The sequence below is a fragment of the Entelurus aequoreus genome, linkage group LG15 (genome assembly GCF_033978785.1).
Source record: "Entelurus aequoreus isolate RoL-2023_Sb linkage group LG15, RoL_Eaeq_v1.1, whole genome shotgun sequence".
Classification (NCBI taxonomy): Eukaryota; Metazoa; Chordata; class Actinopteri; order Syngnathiformes; family Syngnathidae; genus Entelurus; species Entelurus aequoreus.
Genome location: NC_084745.1, coordinates 4,736,540 through 4,759,270, shown reverse-complemented (window position 1 = coordinate 4,759,270; position 22,731 = coordinate 4,736,540). Strand labels below are relative to the sequence as shown.

The 22,731-nt window shown below is 40.3% G+C and overlaps 1 protein-coding gene across 3 annotated transcripts in view; it reads left to right on the top strand.

Annotated features, from left to right (window-relative positions):
• Window positions 1-22,528, top strand: part of LOC133629707 (copine-3-like) — a 33,726-nt gene extending 11,198 nt beyond the window's left edge. For 2 of the 3 annotated variants that reach the window (XM_062020621.1, XM_062020623.1), the window contains exons 9-17: window positions 6,303-6,401; window positions 6,480-6,560; window positions 6,694-6,753; window positions 8,948-9,081; window positions 9,169-9,223; window positions 10,822-10,873; window positions 14,416-14,549; window positions 18,593-18,826; window positions 22,032-22,528. In XM_062020621.1, coding sequence (XP_061876605.1) covers window positions 6,303-6,401; window positions 6,480-6,560; window positions 6,694-6,753; window positions 8,948-9,081; window positions 9,169-9,223; window positions 10,822-10,873; window positions 14,416-14,549; window positions 18,593-18,826; window positions 22,032-22,145 — 963 coding nt within the window. In that variant the 3' untranslated portion in view covers window positions 22,146-22,528. The remainder of the gene's footprint in view (window positions 1-6,302; window positions 6,402-6,479; window positions 6,561-6,693; window positions 6,754-8,947; window positions 9,082-9,168; window positions 9,224-10,821; window positions 10,874-14,415; window positions 14,550-18,592; window positions 18,827-22,031) is intronic. The other variant, XM_062020624.1, reaches the window with a different exon arrangement.
• Window positions 22,529-22,731: the final 203 nt, after the last annotated feature.

Sequence of the window (22,731 nt, the reverse complement as noted above, 5' to 3'; positions counted from 1 at the left end):
TTTTAAATGTTACATTAAAAGAATGATTTACCTCAGACTTGTTAATGCACAAAATACAGAGAATTGGTACCGTAGAGCAGTGTTTTTCAACCACTGTGCCGCGGCACACTAGTGTGCTGTGAGATACAGTTTGGTGTGCCGTGGGAGATTATCTCATTTCACCTATTTGGGTTAAAAATAATTTTTGCAAACCAATAATTATAGTCTGCAAATGATGTGTGTGTCGGTGTTGTCTAGAGCTCGGCAGAGTAACCGTGTAATACTCTTCCATATCAGCCGGTAGCTAATTGCTTTGTAGATGTGGGAAACAGCGGGAGGGAGTGTGCAGGTAAAAAGTTATCTAATGCTTAAACCAAAAATAAACAAAAGGTGAGTGCCCCTAAGAAAAGGCAGTGAAACTTAGGGAAGGCTATGCAGAACGAAACTGGCTACAAAGTAAACAAAAACAGAATGCTGGACGACAGCAAAGACTTACTGTGGAGCAAAGACGGTAGGGATGATGTTTGATAAGGAATTATCGAGTTCGAGCCTATTATCGAATCCTCTTATCGAACCGATTCCTTATCGATTCTCTTATGGAGTCCAGATAGGTTGTTGTATATGGAAAAAAACACAATATTTGGTTTAACAAAAGCTTACTTTTATTATATAATAAAAAAATAAAATCTAATAAATAAATAAATATTGACTGTTACCCACCTAAAAAAATAAAATAAAATAAATAAATATTGACTGTTGTTACCCAAAGTATATTAAGTGGGATTTTTCAGAGAAACAAATATATACAGTAACACAAAAACAACCTGTCTCTGTGATCACTATAGGTGTATAAATAATAATATAGTGTTAAATAAAATCAGTCCCTTGGGCACAAAACTGAAAATAATACAGCTCTCCAAAAAGTGCACTTCTGCTGCTATTGGAACATAACTGTTTGTTATGATGCTTTGACATTTTTGCACTTTATTTCTTTATTGAAAGAAAATTCTATGAAGAGAAAAGTTCTTTGCAAATGTGGTTACAATGCTAAAAAATGAAAAGTTAAAGCTAAAAAAAGAAATACACTTTATTGAGTTAACATTATTTCTTTATAGGGGGAAAAATGTTATGAGCGAGAGAATATAACAACTACACTACCCAGCATGCAACGGGAGTTACGAGCATGCGCGGTAGCCCCGAAAAGTGTTGCATGTTGCCACGCTGTGAAAGTAAACGTCAAGAAGTCAGCCAACACGCCTCGTCTGCATTATTTATAATTAGACAGACAACACATCTACAGTGTGATTTTGTAACGTTTACAAGGAAAGAAAAACAAAAGTTAAAAAAGGGAGATATGTTGTATATATATATGTATGTGCTGCGGTTGTTTTAAGAAGGTTGCGACAGCTGCCGTAAAGGAGGTGCGTTGCTAGCCTGGTTACTATGTTTCCGGTTGGTGGTAAAAGTGTTGGTCATGTGTTTTACCCTGCTAAAATCTCTCAGTAAAGTTATTCGATGGATGATAGCTTTTGTTTTGAACTTTATTACACCTTGGAGCGCTTTTTCCCGTCCATTGTTTTCCTGCTTTCGCTATCTGCGCCTAATGACTGAGCTACGTGACGTCATTTCTTGTGATGTCCCACGGAGCATTTCTGGTCGGGACGGGATTCGAATAAAGAATCAACTCTTTTCCTTTACTATAGTGGTCTCGATAACGGGTACCGGTTCTCAAAAAGGGATTCGAGTCCGAGGACTCGGTTCTTTTCTTACCGGTTTCGAGTATCATCCCTAAAAGACGGCGTCCACAATGTACATCCGAACATGACATGACAATCAACAATGTCCACACGAAGAAGGATAAAAACAACTGAAATATTCTTGATTGCTAAAACAAAGTAGATGCGGGAAATATCGCTCAAAGGAAGACATGAAACTGCTGCAGGAAAATACCAAAACAAGAGAAAAAGCCACCAAAATAGGAGCGCAAGACAAGAAGTAAAACACTACACACAGGAAAACAGCAAAAAAGTCCAAATAAGTCAGGGTGTGATGTGACAGGTGGTGACAGTACACCTACTGTGAGACAAGAGCTATAGTGATGCATGCTTGGTTATGCTTTAAAGTCATATCCAACAATTACGACTTTTTACTGTCAACTGAGTTTTGTTTTTTTATGATTTCTGCTGGTGGTGTGCCTCCGCATTTTTTCAACGCAAAAAAATGTGCCTTGGCTCGAAAAAGGTTGAAAAACACTGCCGTAGAGTACCGGTATGGATACCGTGAAGTGGTACCTTATCAGTAGAAATGTGAAGAGTACCCATCCCTAATCCTGCCACTTAACATAGAGTACTCACCATCATACTAATGAGTCCTTTGGTGCTTTCATTTTCTGTCATGCTGCCAAACTAAACCCACGAAGGTGCTTGCAGCCCAGCTGGATGTGAATGCATGCACGATTCATGGCTTCATCATATGAAGGTTTGCCTTTTTGCCATTTTATGCTTTTCCTGCATATCCAGTGGTACCTCGGTTTTTAGATGCCCCACATACACAGCGTTAAAGCGCGTAAACGGTGACTTCCTGTAATCTTGGACATAAAAGCAGTATTAACATGGCTCCTACATTTAGTCCGTCTCCTTTTTGGCTGGTGAGCCGCGGCAAGAGTTAGGAAACATTTATGTGAACTTGCTTGTCATTATAGTCCAGGCATGCAAGGAAATGATAAGAACATCAAGTCCAGAATACAAATAGAAATATGCACAAAACAATTGGAGAAATCACCCATTTTACTTCTGTCTCTGGTCAAAGTCACCAAAGCTAGTTTTGGTTAGTGGTACGTGGACAACTGCTTTATGTGGACTTCAGTCAATCAGACTAAAGAGTTGCACTTTATTTTATGGTGTGGAGTTTGTCTTTTACTTCAATTTCACGTCATGATTGTCCATCAAGAATATAGACTTTTTAGCTTTGTTGATAGCCAAAGATGCCTTTTTGACAAGCCATGCATGTTAAGTTGGTAGGTCAAGGAGTGTGTGTGTCCTCAGGTGGACTGTTGGTAAGTTGGTAGGTCAAGGAGTGTGTGTGTCCTCAGGTGGACTGTTGGTAAGTTGGTAGGTTAAGGAGTGTGTGTGTCCTCAGGTGGACTGTTGGTAAGTTGGTAGGTCAAGGAGTGTGTGTGTCCTCAGGTGGACTGTTGGTAAGTTGGTAGGTCAAGGAGTGTGTGTGTCCTCAGGTGGACTGTTGGTAAGTTGGTAGGTCAAGGAGTGTGTGTGTCCTCAGGTGGACTGTTGGTAAGTTGGTAGGTCAAGGAGTGTGTGTGTCCTCAGGTGGACTGTTGGTAAGTTGGTAGGTCAAGGAGTGTGTGTGTCCTCAGGTGGACTGTTGGTAAGTTGGTAGGTCAAGGAGTGTGTGTGTCCTCAGGTGGACTGTTGGTAAGTTGGTAGGTCAAGGAGTGTGTGTGTCCTCAGGTGGACTGTTGGTAAGTTGGTAGGTCAAGGAGTGTGTGTGTCCTCAGGTGGACTGTTGGTAAGTTGGTAGGTCAAGGAGTGTGTGTGTCCTCAGGTGGACTGTTGGTAAGTTGGTAGGTCAAGGAGTGTGTGTGTCCTCAGGTGGACTGTTGGTAAGTTGGTAGGTCAAGGAGTGTGTGTGTCCTCAGGTGGACTGTTGGTAAGTTGGTAGGTCAAGGAGTGTGTGTGTCCTCAGGTGGACTGTTGGTAAGTTGGTAGGTCAAGGAGTGTGTGTGTCCTCAGGTGGACTGTTGGTAAGTTGGTAGGTCAAGAGTGTGTGTGTCCTCAGGTGGACTGTTGGTAAGTTGGTAGGTCAAGGAGTGTGTGTGTCCTCAGGTGGACTGTTGGTAAGTTGGTAGGTCAAGGAGTGTGTGTGTCCTCAGGTGGACTGTTGGTAAGTTGGTAGGTCAAGGAGTGTGTGTGTCCTCAGGTGGACTGTTGGTAAGTTGGTAGGTCAAGGAGTGTGTGTGTCCTCAGGTGGACTGTTGGTAAGTTGGTAGGTCAAGGAGTGTGTGTGTCCTCAGGTGGACTGTTGGTAAGTTGGTAGGTCAAGAGTGTGTGTGTCCTCAGGTGGACTGTTGGTAAGTTGGTAGGTCAAGGAGTGTGTGTGTCCTCAGGTGGACTGTTGGTAAGTTGGTAGGTCAAGGAGTGTGTGTGTCCTCAGGTGGACTGTTGGTAAGTTGGTAGGTCAAGAGTGTGTGTGTCCTCAGGTGGACTGTTGGTTAGTTGGTAGGTCAAGGAGTGTGTGTGTCCTCAGGTGGACTGTTGGTAAGTTGGTAGGTCAAGGAGTGTGTGTGTCCTCAGGTGGACTGTTGGTAAGTTGGTAGGTCAAGGAGTGTGTGTGTCCTCAGGTGGACTGTTGGTAAGTTGGTAGGTCAAGGAGTGTGTGTGTCCTCAGGTGGACTGTTGGTAAGTTGGTAGGTCAAGAGTGTGTGTGTCCTCAGGTGGACTGTTGGTAAGTTGGTAGGTCAAGGAGTGTGTGTGTCCTCAGGTGGACTGTTGGTAAGTTGGTAGGTCAAGGAGTGTGTGTGTCCTCAGGTGGACTGTTGGTAAGTTGGTAGGTCAAGGAGTGTGTGTGTCCTCAGGTGGACTGTTGGAAAGTTGGTAGGTCAAGGAGTGTGTGTGTCCTCAGGTGGACTGTTGGTAAGTTGGTAGGTCAAGGAGTGTGTGTGTCCTCAGGTGGACTGTTGGTAAGTTGGTAGGTCAAGGAGTGTGTGTGTCCTCAGGTGGACTGTTGGTAAGTTGGTAGGTCAAGGAGTGTGTGTGTCCTCAGGTGGACTGTTGGTAAGTTGGTAGGTCAAGGAGTGTGTGTCCTCAGGTGGACTGTTGGTAAGTTGGTAGGTCAAGGAGTGTGTGTGTCCTCAGGTGGACTGTTGGTAAGTTGGTAGGTCAAGAGTGTGTGTGTCCTCAGGTGGACTGTTGGTAAGTTGGTAGGTCAAGGAGTGTGTGTGTCCTCAGGTGGACTGTTGGTAAGTTGGTAGGTCAAGGAGTGTGTGTGTCCTCAGGTGGACTGTTGGTAAGTTGGTAGGTCAAGGAGTGTGTGTGTCCTCAGGTGGACTGTTGGTAAGTTGGTAGGTCAAGGAGTGTGTGTGTCCTCAGGTGGACTGTTGGTAAGTTGGTAGGTCAAGGAGTGTGTGTGTCCTCAGGTGGACTGTTGGTAAGTTGGTAGGTCAAGAGTGTGTGTGTCCTCAGGTGGACTGTTGGTAAGTTGGTAGGTCAAGGAGTGTGTGTGTCCTCAGGTGGACTGTTGGTAAGTTGGTAGGTCAAGGAGTGTGTGTGTCCTCAGGTGGACTGTTGGTAAGTTGGTAGGTCAAGAGTGTGTGTGTCCTCAGGTGGACTGTTGGTTAGTTGGTAGGTCAAGGAGTGTGTGTGTCCTCAGGTGGACTGTTGGTAAGTTGGTAGGTCAAGGAGTGTGTGTGTCCTCAGGTGGACTGTTGGTAAGTTGGTAGGTCAAGGAGTGTGTGTGTCCTCAGGTGGACTGTTGGTAAGTTGGTAGGTCAAGGAGTGTGTGTGTCCTCAGGTGGACTGTTGGTAAGTTGGTAGGTCAAGAGTGTGTGTGTCCTCAGGTGGACTGTTGGTAAGTTGGTAGGTCAAGGAGTGTGTGTGTCCTCAGGTGGACTGTTGGTAAGTTGGTAGGTCAAGGAGTGTGTGTGTCCTCAGGTGGACTGTTGGTAAGTTGGTAGGTCAAGGAGTGTGTGTGTCCTCAGGTGGACTGTTGGAAAGTTGGTAGGTCAAGGAGTGTGTGTGTCCTCAGGTGGACTGTTGGTAAGTTGGTAGGTCAAGGAGTGTGTGTGTCCTCAGGTGGACTGTTGGTAAGTTGGTAGGTCAAGGAGTGTGTGTGTCCTCAGGTGGACTGTTGGTAAGTTGGTAGGTCAAGAGTGTGTGTGTCCTCAGGTGGACTGTTGGTAAGTTGGTAGGTCAAGGAGTGTGTGTGTCCTCAGGTGGACTGTTGGTAAGTTGGTAGGTCAAGGAGTGTGTGTGTCCTCAGGTGGACTGTTGGTAAGTTGGTAGGTCAAGGAGTGTGTGTGTCCTCAGGTGGACTGTTGGAAAGTTGGTAGGTCAAGGAGTGTGTGTGTCCTCAGGTGGACTGTTGGTAAGTTGGTAGGTCAAGGAGTGTGTGTGTCCTCAGGTGGACTGTTGGTAAGTTGGTAGGTCAAGGAGTGTGTGTGTCCTCAGGTGGACTGTTGGTAAGTTGGTAGGTCAAGGAGTGTGTGTGTCCTCAGGTGGACTGTTGGTAAGTTGGTAGGTCAAGGAGTGTGTGTGTCCTCAGGTGGACTGTTGGTAAGTTGGTAGGTCAAGGAGTGTGTGTGTCCTCAGGTGGACTGTTACGACCATCACACCAATGGCTCCCACAAACTGATTGGAAGCTTGAAAAGCACCCTCGCTGAGATGCAAACCGGAACACACGTCTGCCCTGTAAGAAGTCTTTCCCTTCCTTCATTCCGTGTGTTTCGCTCCATGATTCAGACAAGTGGTGCGCTCTCTCACTTGCAGGTTGAGTTGGAGTGTGTCAACCCAAAGAAGTTGAAGAAAGACTATAAAAACTCCGGCCTCATTTACATCAAGCGCTGTCAAGTAAGTGATAGACACAAAGCTTTTTTTTCTTGAGATTATTCATACAAGATGTTTATTTATGAGCTTGCTGAAGTTGATCTGATTACTATGCAAATATTTATATGGCGTTTGTGTTTATGTTAATGCCAACCAGGTGGAGAAAGAGTACACTTTTCTGGATTATATCATGGGAGGATGCCAACTTCACTTCACTGTGAGTTCCCTTTATTTATATACAGTATGTATGGCTTTATATACAGTATGTATGGATTTATATACAGTATGTATGGATTTCTGTACAGTATTCATACATGCTTTCCCTGAGATTGCCAAGTTACCTGTGGTGTTGGGGGCGTGGTCAATATGACATCATCACCCGATTTGCTTTGATGCATACATTTTCTTTAAAAAGGTACAAAAATGTATACATACAATTAAAACAAACCTGTTGTTATTTATTACAGTATTAACATGAATCTTTTCTTACATAACATTGTTTTGCTCAATTTTTCAATTGTTGCTGCCTATTTATTGTACAATGTACTTTTTTTAATACATTTTTTATAGAGATATCTCTGATACTTTTAGTCACTCTTTCTTGATTAAAAACGACTAACAACAAATCTGGCATCTATTTCTGGTGTTATTGTAGACTGTACTCGTGTTTAAAAACTCTTTACTTCTGTCGCTCCATGTCCGCGACAAAAAGCCAGCCGCAGAGAGCCACGTCACGCTATATATATATATATATATATATATATATATATATATATATATATACTGTATATATATTGTTGGAAGCAGATCAGAATCATATCCATATTTAAGTGTTACTTCTTTCTAAACTCCTATAGTCATATAAAGAATAGCTAGTATTCTTCCTTCTTTTGAGTCTCATAGTAAGGTGTTGGCCTTCTAGATTGGAATGTGTCAGAGTAGAGATAACTCGGAGTAGTCTAAACAAAGGGAGTGGGGGCGAGGGACAGAGGGAAGATCACGGGACTTCCGGGGGTTTGAGGGGAGACCGAGCTAGACCGATCTGGACCGGGCTGGGGAACGCTGGTGTGCTGGATTGGTCTCACGTTTGTCCTCTAAGCTTGGAGAATAAACCACAAAATACCAACTGCTGCCTGTTGATTGAATATAAACATCAGCTTATTGCCATAAAAATAATCTGGGAGAGACTAGCAATTTTAATTCCCCATTGGAGGAATGCTGGTCGACGCAACAATATATATATTTATATATATATATACAATATATATATATAGAGAGAAAGAGAGAGAGAGAGAAATATCTGTACATCTATATAAATCAACATCTATCTATTTATATGTGTATGTATACATATATATGTATATATAATTTTAATGGTTATATGTATATAGATGTACATCTATATACATATATGTACATATATGCACATTAATACATATTTACATATCCTGTATAAGTACATATATGTGTACATATATGTGTGTGTGTATATATTTATATAAATAGTATGTTTCAAAACATAGTACAACGCCACAAGTAGGAGCATGATAACATGAATGTGCAGTAAATGAGTGTCTCCACGGTGACAGCCACGTAGTACAAGCAAAAACCTCATTTAAATAAGGCAGTCTTAGTAGATCGCACACAACACGCCCACTAATAGTACACGCAGTTTTATAGTTTGTGCACGCTGTTTAGCGCGTAATATTTTGATCTGTGTAAATCAGGCCCAATATGTCGCCAAAACACAAATTAACACTTCACTTGAAAAGCATAAGTTTGTCATATTTAGGGTTTTTCATACCTAATTTCACCTGATCAAACCTTTTCTTACATTCCATTCTACAAAATAATAAAAGTATGTATTATATAGTTTGTATAATACCGCCAACACTCAATGTTCCAATATCGCTATCCTATCGGGAGTGAAAAAGTCATATCGGGACACTCAAGTTAATCTGATAGCAAATATGGACCGCCCATGTTGTTTGGCCACTTCAAGCAACATAACATGGTCACCATGGCATCTTTTCTAACAAATAAATGTTCACATTCACACACAAACATGTATTTATGCAGACCAATGGGTGTGCAAGAAGAAAGTTTGACAAGCACATTGGCTACATTCATTAAGTCTAACATGGACGACAAGCTGTTGTGTCCACTATTTCTTGTTGTTAGCATGCACATTCACAGGTTTAGAGCTGATCAGTTCAGTGGTGTGTACCCTTGTTCAAGCTTTGTACAAAGATAGGCCATGAAGTCAGTGTGTTGGGGCCACTCAGCTGATTGCAAGACTCCACAAGGAGGACAATGCAGCCCACACCAGAGTAGTCCATCAAGTATTACATTATTCTACACATACTGTATCTCATATGATCATGACCTCATTCTGGGGGGAATTGGGCCAGATTGCTATTGACTTCACTGGCTCGAATGGAGATCCCAGCTCCCCCAACTCGCTCCATTATATCAACCCTGAGGGCTACAACGAATACCTGTCAGCAATCTTGGCTGTGGGTAATGTCATTCAGGACTATGACAGGTAAACTCTCACATCTTTACATTTAATAGCATCTTTTTCTTGTCGTGTTTCTTTTATGGTGTATTCTCCTTTCATGTGTCACTTTAGCAACAAGAAGTTTCCTGTCTTTGGGTTTGGAGCCCAGATCCCTCACTCTTGGCAGGTATGACTTTCGAGGTTATTCCATTTCTGATTACCATGGAATAAAAAGCAGCCATGTACTTTTTACTGTGTAAAGCAGGGGTCACCAACGCAGTGCCCGCGGGCACCAGGTAGCCCGTAAGGACCAGATGAGTAGCCCGCCGGCCTGTTCTAAAAATAGCTCAAATAGCAGCACTTACCAGTGAGCTGCCTCTATTTTTAAAATTGTATTTATTTACTAGCAAGCTGGTCTCGCTTTGCCCGACATTTTTAATTCTAAGAGGGACAAAACTCAAATAGAATTTGAAAATCCAAGAAAATATTTTAAAGACTTGGTCTTCACTTGTTTAAATAAATTCATTATTTATTTTACTTTGCTTCTTATAACTTTCAGAAAGACAATTTTAGAGAAAAAATACAACCTTAAAAATTATTTTAGGATTTTTAAACACATATACCTTTTTACCTTTTGAATTCCTTCCTCTTCTTTCCTGACAATTTAAATCAATGTTCAAGTAAATGTATTTTTTTTATTGTTAAGAATAACAAATACATTTTAATATAATTCTTCATTTTAGCTTCTGTTTTTTCGACGAAAAAACTTATTAACTTATTATGATTAAATTCAAAAAAATTATTCTGACAAATCTAGAAAATCTGTAGAATCAAATTTAAATCTTATTTCAAGGTCTTTTTAATTTCTTTTAAAAATTTTGTTCTGGAAAATCTAGAAGAAATAATGATTTGTCTTTGTTAGAAATATAGCTTGGTCCAATTTGTTATATATTCTAACAAAGTGTAGATTGGATTTTAACCTATTTAAAACATGTCATCAAAATTCTAAAATTAATCTTAATCAGGAAAAATTACTAATGATGTTCCACAAATTATTTTTTTTAAGTTTTTCTCTTCTTTTTTTCGGTTGAATTTTGAATTTTAAAGAGTTGAAATTGAAGATAAACTATGTTTCAAAATTTAATTGTCATTTTTTTCGTGTTTTCTTCTCTTTTAAACCGTTCAATTAAGTGTAAATATAATTAATTATTAATAATAACATAGAGTTAAAGGTAAATTGAGCAAATTGGCTATTTCTGGCAATTTATTTAAGTGTGTATCAAACTGGTAGCCCTTCGCATTAATCACTACCCAAGAAGTAGCTCTTGCTTTCAAAAAGGTTGGTGACCCCTGGTGTAAAGCATCCCCTCTGGGCAGCCCAGTCTAGTGCTTTTAGATATGGGCCATACAGAACACAGTATTCTCGATGAGGAAGTGAGAAATGATTGACACTTCTTGATGCAGGGGTGCACACAGATGCTAGAACCACCACTGACTGAGAACTGTGTGGAAAACATCTCATTCTTGACTCAAACCTTTCTGAAACATACATGTTAGGTTATTAAATTCTTCATAGATGTGAGTGTGACTAGTTGTTTATAAGTCTTGTGGTTTACTGGGTGTACTCGCCCAGAGTCTGCTCCCGTTGACCCTGCACAGCACAAGCAGATAGCATACTGTATGTTGGCCTAGCAACATTAGAAATAGCAAAATCATTGTTGATCATTCAAGTGGAGGCCTTGTGCACTGATGCTGTCATCAACTGCAACTTTATTATGTGCACAGGTTTCCCATGAGTTCCCCATCAATTTTAATCGATCAAATCCCTTCTGTGATGGTAAGTTCTTGTGTGTTAAAATGCATGAATGTTGTCTGTCAAAGCTGCCTTTGTCCATGTCCAAGGGTTAGGGTTAGGTGGATGTAGGAACAGCTCAAGGATGGTCAGTTGAAACAAGATTGATAGATAGATAGTACTTTATTGAAGGATGCACCTGATCTTACTTTTGGGCTTCATGGCAAAAGCTGTGAATACTTGTGAACATGTGATTTGTTAAGATTTCACATTGTCATTATGAAGTATTGTGTGTAGAGAACAAAAAATAATTGATTCCATTCTGGAATAAGGCTATAGCACAGTGGTTCTTAACCTGGGTTCGATGGAACCCTACGGGTTCGGTGAGTCGGGCTCAGGGGTTCGGCGGAGGTCGAGACACACCCGACTCATCGTGTAAATACAAACTTCTCCCTATCTGCGTATTACGGATACGGCAACAGCTGACTGGTTTGCAGGTGTGTAATTTGTTGTGAGTTTATGCACTGTGTTGGTTTTGTTCTTTGAACAAGGTGATGTTCATGCACGCTTCATTTTGTGCACCAGTAATAAAACATGGTAACACTTTAGTATGGGGAACATATTCACCATTAATTAGTTGCTTATTAACATGCAAATTAGTAACATATTGGCTCTTAACTAGTCATTATTAAGTACTTATTAATGCCTTATTCGGCATGGCCTTATTATAACCCTAACCCTCTAACCCTGGCCATAACCCTCTAACCAAATAACTCTAAATTAAGTCTTTATTACTTAGAGTATGTTCCCTTAGTGTCCAAATAACTCTAAATTAAGTCTTTGTTACTTAGAATATGTTCCCCATACTAAAGTGTTACCAAAAACATATAACTTTGTCTTGAATTTGAAAAAAAACAACATTTATTTTTCACTAAAGAAGGGTTGGGTGAATGCGCATATGAAACTGGTGGGGTTCGGTACCTCCAACAAGGTTAAGAACCACTGCTATAGCATAACAAAATGTGGTAAAAGTGAAGCGATGTGAAGACTTTCCGGATGCACTGTGGGATGACCAAAGACTCATCCATAGTTCCTGTTTTCCTTCTAACTAATGATACCGGTGTCCTGTCCAGCGTGCCGCGTGTCCACCGACTCGCTTGAATTGTAAGGTGCAAGGGAGGTTGAGGGCCCTCTAAACCAGGGCCCTCTAAACCAGGGCCCTCTAAACCAGGGGTTCTAAATGTTTTTGACCTCGGGACCCAGAGGAGTCTGGGCCCATTCAAATATTACCACTGAATTAGTCATCTTACTGATATGAAAGCATGTGTTCATCACAAAGATGATTATTTATTTAACACATAAACCTCAGGTCAGGCTGATTAGACCAATAAGTGCTAATCATATACTCTGCATAAGAAGGGACTTATACAAACCCTATGTGAGGAGAGCTGGACAGGGATTTAAAGTTGTATGCTTGCATGTTCGAAATAAACTCAAACTCAACTCAACTCAACTCAAAGGAGAGTTCATAAGTCTTCTATTCTTCAATGCATACTAATATTATTATACCGAGGTCCAAGTGGCTACGGTGGATGACGGAACATCGATATTATGTGATCGTGTCAAGTCTCCAGCTAACTTCATACAAATGTTGTGGCTTTATCCATCCCTGTGCAGTTACTGGACGGACATTTGGAGTACTTTGTCTTCGGTAATTAGCAAAAAGTTGGAACCGAATCCTCTTAGCGGACTGTTTGGAGTAGCCCCTCTGTCATCTTCTCTTAGCAAATCCAAAAAGAACTTGGTAGAAGTCACTACTTTGTTGGCTAGAAGACTCATTGTGTTAAATTGGAAGACAACAGCGCCCCCTTGCCACACCCGCTGGACTAGAGATGTTCTTTATTTCCTGAAACTGGAGAAAATGAGGCTGGCATTGAACGCTTGTTCTGGGAAGTTTTAGTAAGTCTGGAGTGCTTTCCTAAAATATGTAAAAGAGACTGATGTTAAATGTAACCCTGATTAAAAAGTCATTGAAAGGTAGATAAAGCCGCAGGAGTGCAGGTGTTTGTGGCTTCATGTCAATATTTGCCTCGACTTGTTTGACTGATGCATGTTTTTTTGTTGTTTTTTTTTCTAGTGGTTTTTTTAATTTTGTATATCATTTTTGTGGGTTACTTGTTTGAGGACATATGACATGCGTTTTAATTGCATTTCTGGACTGTGTATGTCAAAAATTCAATTAACACATTTTTTTTTTTAACTGATAAAAAGTACATTTACACACAAATATGTTGTGCTAAAATAAACCCAATTAATCATGAATATTTGTATTTATTTTGATATTATTTATTTATATTCATTTTTGACTAAACTGTCAATAAAATGTGAGTGTAAATTGTTTTCATATTTTTCATTTATTTATTTATTTCAGGCAATGACATAAAAAAGTACAACGTTGACAACACATAATAATATAAATTAATATAGTGCAAAAGGCAATGTATACTTAATGCATGATTGTCCAGTTTTGCCTGAAAGGAAGTGGGAAGAAGATAATTTATTTAATCCCACCCCCAGTTCTCCATTCAGTGATTATTTGGGGGAATGGTATTTTTTTATTTTTTTTGTCATAAAGAAATACAATCATGTGTGCTTACGGACTGTATCCCTTGCAGACTGTATTGATATATATTGATATATAATGTAGGAACCATAAATATTAATAACAGAAAGAAACAACCCTTTTGTGTGAATGAGTGATAGTTTTTGGTGGCTCTCCAGGGGGCGCTCACGGCCTTAAGAAACAGTGTTTTAAACACTGCTTGCAGCTTTAATTGATTACTTAATCTAACTTGCACAGCAGAAAATGAGGGAGGTGTAGCTGCAGTGGGCAGCCCATAGACTTATTTAGTTAAACAAACATACTTTTGACTTGAGACTATAGTAGAATTTCTGACCTTTGAGCTATATTTTGTGTCTATCAAGAATGTCTGCTTGTTTCATTTCTCTTCTATTCTATACCATTGAAGGACCAGATGTAGGACAAAGTTGAATACGGAGTCGCTCTGACCATTCTACAAAACGTTTTGATTGTCTAAGCATGACTAAGGGATTCAAGGATGTTGCAAAACAAACATGTCGAAAACAACGGGACCTTGACGCATGAGGGAAACAGATAAAAATGGCCAAGTGACAAGGGCTGAGAGAGATTGCTTGATTCTTGTGTCCTCCGGAGGACGTCTGTTTGTTTGCATGGACAAAACAATCCAACTTTGTACTTCTGATTATGAGTAAATAAACCTTTTGTACTAAATTAACTTTTGTTGCTGTTTAAGCTTCCGACAATCCACTACAAGACAAATTCTACATTTTCACAAACCAAGTTAAAGAAGGCATGAAAATGTAAACTTTTAAATTTAAGTATCTAACCAAAGTTGAACTGTAAATTGAGTCTTGTTGCACTTCTTCTAATTATACATGAATGAATGAATTGTATTTTCACAATAAAAAAACAGCTGTAAATAGCCACCATTTTGAACAGGGCTGTCCCATGAGGTGTTTCACTGGGTGGCTGTGTCTACTTGCAGGCATCGAAGGTGTGGTGCGTGCCTATCAGCAGTGTCTGCCTCAACTCAAACTCTGGGGTCCAACCAACTTCTCCCCAATTATCAACCATGTGGCCTGCTTTGCCAGACAAGCTCTTTACCAGAATAAAGCCGCTGTAAGTAGTCGTTACAATTCAGTTCATAACCCATGTCAACTTAAAAACTCACATCCTTGGTAGCCTTGTGAGCTTTTCTCCCGTGAAGTTACATGAGTGCAGCATTTTGAGATTGTAGCATAGTCCCGTTGTTTGTGTGTATTTTGTGCTGTTTGTGTTTTTGATGTTGGACAATTCCTGTTTTTGCTTTTGGATATTCATGGACTTTTGTCCCTGTCAGACACCATAGAAAACAACAACATCTGAAAATACTTGATTTTCATTAGAACACTTGGTATGTGTCCAGGCACTAAGTTAGTCCGACTTCTCAAATAGTTTTGGCTCTGAATAGGCCTTCTACAGCCCATGGAAACACCTTAATCCTATTGTGTTTGGTTTTTGAAAAGTCCATGCACTAAATTAGTCCGACTTCTCAAATAGTTTTGGCTCTGAATAAGCCTTCTACAGCCCATGGAAACACCTTAATTCAAACCTGTTTTTGTTTTTGAAAAGTCGTATTTACACAGCTGGATGATGCGATTGGAAAGCAGATCTCTGGAGGGGGTGTGTGCGGTCGAAGAAGACTCTTTGTATCGCACATGCACCAGTCTCAACACACGGGATATAAGTGCACCAATGGTAGAAAAAAAGAAACGGAGATTTATTTAAGAAGGGAGCTAAGGAAATGTAGAATTCCGGCTTAATTCAGACTCCCAAACGAAATACGACTGAGATGAAAGATAATGAAGCAGGTACATTAAAGGTGAATAATAAAGTACACAAACCTCCTCACGGTGCATTTGTGTACTCCAAACTGATGAACAATAACTCTGTGTTCACACAACTGACAAGATAGTCCACAACAATAGCAACCTTCATCTGGAACAGTATCAGTTGGGTCACAAGATAGTCCACAACAGTAGCAACGTTCTTCTGGAACAGTATCAGTCAGGTCACAAGATAGTCCACAACAATAGCAAACCTTCATCTGGAACAGTATCAGTCAGGTCACAAGATAGTCCACAACAATAGCAACCTTCATCTGGAACAGTATCAGTTGGGTCACAAGATAGTCCAGGACAATAGCAACCTTCATCCGGAACAGTATCAGTCTGGACACAAGATAGTCCACAACAATAGCAAACCTTCATCTGGAACAGTATCAGTCGGGACACAAAATATTCCAGAACAATAGCAACCTTCATCTGGGACAGTATCAGTCGAGACACAAGATAGTCCACAACAATAGCAACCTTCATCTGGGACAGTATCAGTCGAGACACAAAATAGCCCACAACAATAGCAACCTTCATCTGGGACAGTATCAGTCGGGACACAAGATAGTCCACAACAATAGCAACCTTCATCTGGGACAGTATCAGTCAGGACACAAGATAGTCCACAACAATAGCAACCTTCATCTGGAACAGTATCAGTCGGGTCACAAGATAGTCCACAACAGTAGCAACGTTCTTCTGGAACAGTATCAGTCAGGTCACAAGATAGTCCACAACAATAGCAACCTTCATCTGGAACAGTATCAGTCAGGTCACAAGATAGTCCACAAGATAGTCCACAACAATGGCAACCGTCATCTGGGACAGTATCAGTCGGGACACAAGATAGTCCACAACAATAGCAACCTTCATCTGGAACAGTATCAGTCGGGTCACAAGATAGTCCACAACAGTAGCAACGTTCTTCTGGAACAGTATCAGTCAGGTCACAAGATAGTCCACAACAATAGCAAACCTTCATCTGGAACAGTATCAGTCAGGTCACAAGATAGTCCACAACAATAGCAACCTTCATCTGGAACAGTATCAGTTGGGTCACAAGATAGTCCAGGACAATAGCAACCTTCATCCGGAACAGTATCAGTCTGGACACAAGATAGTCCACAACAATAGCAAACCTTCATCTGGAACAGTATCAGTCGGGACACAAAATATTCCAGAACAATAGCAACCTTCATCTGGGACAGTATCAGTCGAGACACAAGATAGTCCACAACAATATCAACCTTCATCTGGGATAGTATCAGTCAAGACACAAAATAGTCCACAACAATTGCAACCTTCATCTGGGACAGTATCAGTCGAGACACAAAATAGTCCACAACAATAGCAACCTTCATCTGGAACAGTATCAGTCGGGACACAAGATAGTCCACAACAATAGCAAACCTTCATCTGGAACAGTATCAGTCAGGTCACAAGATAGTCCACAACAATAGCAACCTTCATCTGGAACAGTATCAGTTGGGTCACAAGATAGTCCAGGACAATAGCAACCTTCATCTGGGACAGTATCAGTCAGGTCACAAGATAGTCCACAACAATAGCAACCTTCATCTGGAACAGTATCAGTTGGGTCACAAGATAGTCCAGGACAATAGCAACCTTCATCTGGAACAGTATCAGTTGGGTCACAAGATAGTCCAGGACAATAGCAACCTTCATCCGGAACAGTATCTGTCTGGACACAAGATAGTCCACAACAATAGCAAACCTTCATCTGGAACAGTATCAGTCTGGACACAAAATATTCCAGAACAATAGCAACCTTCATCTGGGACAGTATCAGTCGAGACACAAAATAGTCCACAACAATAACAACCTTCATCTGGGACAGTATCAGTCAAGACACAAAATAGTCCACAACAATAGCAACCTTCATCTGGGACAGTATCAGTCGAGACACAAAATAGTCCACAACAATAGCAACCTTCATCTGGAACAGTATCAGTCGGGACACAAGATAGTCCACAACAATAGCAACCTTCATCTGGAACAGTATCAGTCGGGATACAAGATAGTCCAGAACAATAGCAACCTTCATCTGGAACAGTATCAGTCGGGATACAAGATAGTCCACAACAATAGCAACCTTCATCTGGAACAGTATCAGTCGGGATACAAGATAGTCTACAACAATAGCAACCTTCATCTGGAACATTATCAGTCGGGATAAAAGATAGTCCAGAACAATAGGAACCTTCATCTGGAACAGTATCAGTCGGGATACAAGATAGTCCACAACAATAGCAACCTTCATCTGGAACAGTATCAGTCGGGATACAAGATAGTCCAGAACAATAGCAACCTTCATCTGGAACAGTATCAGTCGGGACACAAGATAGTCCACAACAATAGCAACCTTCATCTGGAACAGTATCAGTCGGGATACAAGATAGTCCAGGACAATAGCAACCTTCATCTGGAACAGTATCAGTCGGGACACAAGATAGTCCACAACAATAGCAACCTTCATCTGGAACAATATCAGTCGGGACACAAGATAGTCCAGGACAATAGCAACCTTCATCTGGAACAGTATCAGTCGGGATACAAGATAGTCCAGAGCAATAGCAACCTTCATCTGGAACAGTATCAGTCGGGACACAAGATAGTCCACAACAATAGCAACCTTCATCTGGAACAGTATCAGTCGGGACACAAGATAGTCCACAACAATAGCAACCTTCATCTGGAACAGTATCAGTCGGGACACAAGATAGTCCACAACAATAGCAACCTTCATCTGGAACAGTATCAGTCGGGACACCAACAGTCTTTTCCTTGGGATTTAAAACTCCTTCCATCAATCTACAGAACCTCATGAATGAACTTTGACACATTCAAGTTTTGTTTCCAGGATCTCTTTCCAAAAATTCCTTGGAAAAAACTCTCTCCCGCTGGCCTTCTTTGCTTCGGACCTGCATCTGGTCCAAGGCCTTCTTGGTAGTCATGTCCAAGATCATTCCTTGCTGCTGTCTGCTATTTAACATCACTTAGAACAAGTTGTAAGGATGCACAGATGCCTAGTGTCAACCAGAAAAGCAACACATTTGTTGGCACTAAAAGGAAATAGCGCCCCCCAGTGTACGGGAGGCACATGGCGTCACATTAGAGAGAGTGCATGGTTACTTGGACTTCACATTTAGGTGTGAAACTACAGAAAACGGAACTATTTGAGAGATGCGACTAATTTAGTGCATGTAAAGGTAGTGAGTGTGTCATTGGCATCACTAATTGTTTCCTGTTTCTCATCCTCTCTGGCAGCAGTACTACGTGCTGCTCATCATCACAGACGGGGTGATCACGGACATGGACCTGACCCGCACTGCCATCGTTGACGCCTCTCACCTGCCCATGTCCATCATCATCGTGGGAGTGGGTGGTGCAGACTTCAGTGCTATGGAGTTCCTGGACAGTGATGACACGCCCCTGCTGTCAGCCAATGGTGAAGCAGCTGCACGAGACATCGTCCAGTTTGTGCCTTTCAGGAAGTTCCACGTAAGTCCTACCATTTTCTGGTTTGGTGTTATTGAGTGTAATTGTGACACATGAAGGTAGGACCTACCGATCATCAGGTGGGCATTACGTGGAACCTCTAAAGTCCACTACCTCTTACGTTGTACTAATCCAAATTGACAATATTTATGATGGATAAGATTTATATAGATCTCCTATTCAGAGACCCAAAGCGCTTTCCATTGAAACCCATTCTTCATTCCGTCAACATACACACATGGTGGTGGTAAGCTACATTTAAAGCCACGCCCGCCCGAGGGTAGACTGACAAAAATGTACAGTATTTTGGATTTCAGGGGGAATCATCTAAAGCAGTGTTTTTCAACCACTGTGCCGCGGCACTGTGCCGTGAGATGCAGTCTGGTGTGCCGTGGGAGATTATCTCATTTCACCTATTTGGGGTAAACTATTTTTTGCAAAGCAGTAATTATAGTCTGCAAATGATGTGTTGTTGTTGAGTGTCGGTGCTGTCTAGAGCTGGGCAGAGTAACCGTGTAATACTCTTCCATATCAGTAGGTGGCAGCAGGTAGCTAATTGCTTTGTAGATGTGGGAAACAGCGGGAGGCAGTGTGCAGGTAAAAAGGTGTCTAATGCTTAAACCAAAAATAAACAAAAGGTGAGTGCCGCTAAGAAAAGGCATTGAAGCTTAGGGAAGGCTATGCAGAACCAAACTAAAACTGAACTGGTTGCAAAAACAAAAACAGAATGCTGGACGACAGCAAAGACTTACTGTGGAGCAGAGACAGCGTCCACAAAGTACATACGAACATGACGTGACAATCAACAATGTCCCCACAAAGAAGGATAAAAACAACTAAAATATTCTTGATTGCTAAAACAAAGTAGATGCGGGAAATATCGCTCAAAGGAAGACTTGAAACTGCTACAGGAAAATACTAAAAAAAGAGAAAAAGCCACCAAAATAGGAGCGCAAGACAGGAAGTAAAACACTACACACAGGAAAACAGCAAAAAAGTCCAAATAAGTCAGGGTGTGATGTGACAGGTGGTGACAGTACACCTACTTTGAGACAAGAGCTATAGTGATGCATGCTTGGTTATGCTTTAAAGTCATATCCAACAATTACGACTTTTTACTGTCAACTGAGTTTCATTTTTTAATGATGTCTGCTGGTGGTGTGCCTACGCATTTTTTCAACGCAAAAAAATGTGCCTTGGCTCAAAAAAGGTTGAAAAACACTGATCTGAAGTCACACAAGTAGCACAAAAGTAGTTTGCAGGGTTTTGCTTTTTCTTAGGCTTGGTACGGCAGAAGGTATTTCAAAAGGGGCGTTAACAAGAATTTGAAAGTAGTAATTTTAAAAACACATCATGAACGTTTGCATTTTTTTAACATCACTGATTATTACTCACTGCAGAATTTATAAGAGACAACATGTCAGGTTTGTCCCTGACAGTTTGGTCAAGTTTTAGTTTTTTCTCTGTGTTTGTTTTATTTCCTGTCAGCACTCTTATTTTGGTTCAGTTTCCTGTTTGTCTCTCTGAGTGCTGTCCCCTCAGCTGTGGCTGATTGGCACCGGGCCACACCTGGTGCCAATCAGCCAGCTACTATTTAAACCTGCTTTGTCCTCCACTCGGTGCTGGATTATTGTCATTCCTACCTGTCGTGTAGCTCGTTACCGCTACTACCTGTCGTGCTACTACTTGTCCTTGTACCTGTCGTTGTAGCGGTAAGCTGTTCCTGTTAGCTATTTGTAGTTTGCTTTCTCCTAGCTCTTTTGTTTTGTGTTTTCTTGTTAGCCATTAGCTGTTTCCAGTTTTTCTGTTTGCTGGTTCCTGTTTTCAGTTTTGGCTATTCCTAGTTCCTGGTTTTTGCTTTTACCTTTATTTTATGAACATTAAATCATGTTTTCCTGGACAATGCCTGCCGCCATCTCTGCATCTTGGGGTTCGTCAACAACACACTGTGACACAACAAACCTAATAAAACATCACTTACTGTACAACGTCTGCTGTCATTAGGATGCCGACTGCTCGGATGTTCATATATTCCCATTTGGATAAAGAACGACTCCTAATCTCGAACCAAGCATCTTTTTGTGTCGTCCTTGTCAGTTTCAGGTCATAAATAGCTGTGAAAGTGTCCCAACTTGTCAGATTACTTACTCAGACGCCTCATGTCCAGGTGAGAGGTGTGATTTATGATCGACAATAAACTTGCAGGTAGCGAGTAAGCACAGACCATTCCATGATGTCAACATTGGCACACAGGAAGTGATCACGGCGCCGCTATAAATAGTTTGTCTGTGTTAGAACTTATACTAAACTTATATTAGAACTTATAATAAACTATAAATAGTTTGTCTGTGTTAGAACTTATAATAAACTTATATTAGAACTTATAATAAACTATAAATAGTTTGTCTGTGTTAGAACTTATAATAAACTTATATTAGAACTTATAATAAACTATAAATAGTTTGTCTGTGTTAGAACTTATAATAAACTTATATTAGAACTTATAATAAACTATAAATAGTTTGTCTGTGTTAGAACTTATAATAAACTTATATTAGAACTTATAATAAACTATTAATAGTTTGTCTGTGTTAGAACTTATAATAAACTTATATTAGAACTTATAATAAACTATAAATAGTTTGTATGTGTTAGAACTTATAATAAACTTATATTAGAACTTATAATAAACTATAAATAGTTTGTATGTGTTAGAACTTATAATAAACTATACATAGTTTGTCTGTGTTAGCACTTATAATAAACGTATATTAGAACTTATAATAAACTATAAATAGTTTGTCTGTGTTAGCACTTATAATAAACTTATATTAGAACTTATAATAAACGTATATTAGAACTTATAATAAACTATAAATAGTTTGTCTGTGTTAGAACTTATAATAAACTTATATTAGAACTTATAATAAAGTATAAATAGTTTGTGTTAGAACTTATAATAAACTGATGTTAGAACTTATAATAAAGTATAAATAGTTTGTCTGTGTAAGAACTTATAATAAACGTATATTAGAACCTATAATAAACTATAAATAGATTGTCTGTGTTAGCACTTATAATAAACGTATATTAGAACTTATAATAAAGTATAAATAGTTTGTCTGTGTTAGCACTCTCCACATCCATGAAAGCACCTTGGTGAAAATCCTTCCATGTTGTTGCCAACTCTCCTGGTGAATGTTTGCAGGGCAACAGTGTGGCGCTGACCCACAGTGTCCTGGCAGAACTTCCCGACCAAGTGTCGCACTTCTTCAACTCCTACAAGTTGAAGCCTCCCAATGTCCCTCAAGTGTCATCCTGAGAAGGTGGAGGTGGGTGATACTAAACATTTTGGAATCCATCCACCAGCAAGTAGACACAGTACAAGGCCTGTGTTGCTGATACTGATACATGTACTTTACAATTGTTTAGCTAACTAAATTATGTTTATTGAGCCAATACTGATCAGTATCGATCCGATACTGATACTACAATATTTGGATCGATTCCCCTCCCACTTCCCCCCACTGCTTTATTTTTCCCGTGTGTCTGTTTTAATACATGAAACTGCATCCTCAGTGCTGTTGACTTATATTCTTGTTAAACTAACATGAATAAAAGTTATTGTTCATCACACCTATATGACCTCACTGCTAAAAAACACTCACTGACAATCACACTATCTGCTCACTTGGAATAAAAACATTCTAGGTTTGTGTTGTGTCCTTATTCCCCCAATGACACGGCTAATGCATGCAATATTCTGCAGTCACAGATTACAACTCACTTTCTTTTTCAATGGGCACATCCCTCAAAAGTTTGTTATTTTGTCAACGTGCTAAAACTAACACATGTTGCTATGTTGAGGTCTTTAGTTACCGAGAAAAGTGCGGCCAGTGTAGTGTACA